Source organism: Aplysia californica, unplaced genomic scaffold, assembly GCF_000002075.1.
Source record: "Aplysia californica isolate F4 #8 unplaced genomic scaffold, AplCal3.0 scaffold00310, whole genome shotgun sequence".
NCBI lineage: Eukaryota > Metazoa > Mollusca > Gastropoda > Aplysiida > Aplysiidae > Aplysia > Aplysia californica.
Window position 1 is genome coordinate 167,551 of NW_004797580.1, and position 1,895 is coordinate 169,445.

Sequence of the window (1,895 nt, forward strand, 5' to 3'; positions counted from 1 at the left end):
CAGTCCATGTTTTTGTGTTGTCCTTCCAAGTTACTTTATGTCTTCACCTGGCTCTTCCACCCTACATCCTTCCTTCAAGCCCCCCTTTTACAATGGCCTTGTGTCGTTTTTAAGTTGCCATAGTATTGTATTCATCATCATTGCCTTTCTCTCCCTAGATCAGGATATAGATCACGAACAAACACTTTCCACCTTTCTCTATCCTTGATGTCACTCCATGTCTTCCCACTTTTCAGTACATCCATTACCGTGACTCTTCTCCAGGTTCCACTTGGTCTTTCCCTTGATCATTTACCCTGTGGGTTCCAATCCAACACTTTCCTTGTTATTCAGGTGCTTGGCTTCCTGAGAGTGTGTCTAATCCATCGCCAAAGCCTTCGCCTAGTATTTTATTAAAGCATGCATATTAACAATTTTCAAAGTCAATTTTAGTGGTTGGTTGGCGAGTGCTCTGGTGTGGTTTGCTCCTTCTTTCCTATCAAACATCTATCGTCTTCATCTCCCCTCCGTCTTTTTATGTTTGTTACTCCCTTGTTACACCTCTAATCTTCGGCACTTATATGACCTTTTTGTGTTGCAAGTGCTGTAAAACACTTACTAAAACTAATAGTCAATTTTATTTGTCTCCGACAGAGCAAGATCGCAGTCCAATGGATGATTATAGCACTTATTCCGGGAATATAGAGGAGGAGGAAGAGGAAGAAGTGGACATGTTTATCTGGTACATCGTCATTGCAGCTGGCACAGTGATGGTCATTATCGTCATCATCACCGTCGTCTCCGTTTGGCGATGCCGTCACTCGCACTACACGGCCACCCCTCAGGATGACCTTGACATTGATGTGGAGAACTTGCCCATCAACTCTGCGTACCATCAGGTCTGTTGGCTGGAGGTTTTCAAAGATCGTGCTTGTTTTAGTGAAGGAAAGTTCACAAAAGAAGGTTATAGAACGACCTCAACACAAGAGTATTACTGTTTGTTTATCATTGTATACAGGACCCACCATGCTGGTAAAGGTGCAGGTAGACTTGAGACTTGAGAGCTAAGATTTTCATATAAATGTGTCACGACTTGGTAGAATCAAGCGCTCGTCAATTTTTGGGGACATGGGGTTATTGGTATAATCTTAAACTTAAAGCCTGTTCATTTGTCTTCCTTTTGGTGAAAAAAATATCCTTCTATGTTGAATAGAAGTCTAGGTACTTGCGATTGAAGGAGGCCAGGGTCACCTTGTTTCAGAGGTACAATTAGCGAGAAAATGGCCACCAAAGTTTGGTAAATCCAATAGCTAAAGAGTCATTGAAAACTGAAAAATGACATATTTTGTGCCTTTATCAGTAAAATTCATGGAAATGTGTTTTTATATGGAAATAAAAGAAGTTCAATCCAAAATAAAAATACAATAAAAATTTTCAAACTCGCAGAAAAATAGCAGTTTCTCAGATTTCATTATTTTGACGTGCGCCTGATTTCACCAGGCTGCTTACCAAATCATGTTACATTCACCAGATAAATAAGAAGTACCTAATTTTTCATAGCAAGTTTCATCACCATTGTTAGTGGCTTTTGTTCACTAATAACTACACTTCAAAACCAGTCAAGTTTTTTGGGGTTATTTTTTAACCTGATTTGCGGAGTTTGTTCTTTTAGTTGACTAGTCTATAATTATGGGGTTGTTGTTTTTTGGGGGGTTTTTCGGGGGGTTGGGGGGGAGAATTTCTCAAATAATTCAGCTTTTTGCAGCTTTTTAGGATGTTCTGAGTAATAATGATAGACACATCAACACAATACCAGTCATTTCGTACTTGGAAAAAATTGGGATAGATTAACAGAATCAACACAGAGAGAGAGAGAGAGAGAGAGAGAGAGAGAGAGAGAGAGAGAGAGAGAGAGT

At 39.7% G+C, this 1,895-nt stretch overlaps 1 protein-coding gene across 1 annotated transcript in view; it reads left to right on the forward strand.

Annotated features, from left to right (window-relative positions):
- Nucleotides 1-586: 586 nt before the first annotated feature.
- The window catches only part of LOC101849550 (muscle, skeletal receptor tyrosine-protein kinase), a 4,036-nt gene continuing 2,727 nt past the window's right edge, over nt 587-1,895 (forward strand). The window contains exon 1 of the mRNA XM_013084691.2: nt 587-878. Within this exon, the coding sequence (XP_012940145.1) occupies nt 651-878 (228 nt within the window). The 5' untranslated portion in view covers nt 587-650. The remainder of the gene's footprint in view (nt 879-1,895) is intronic.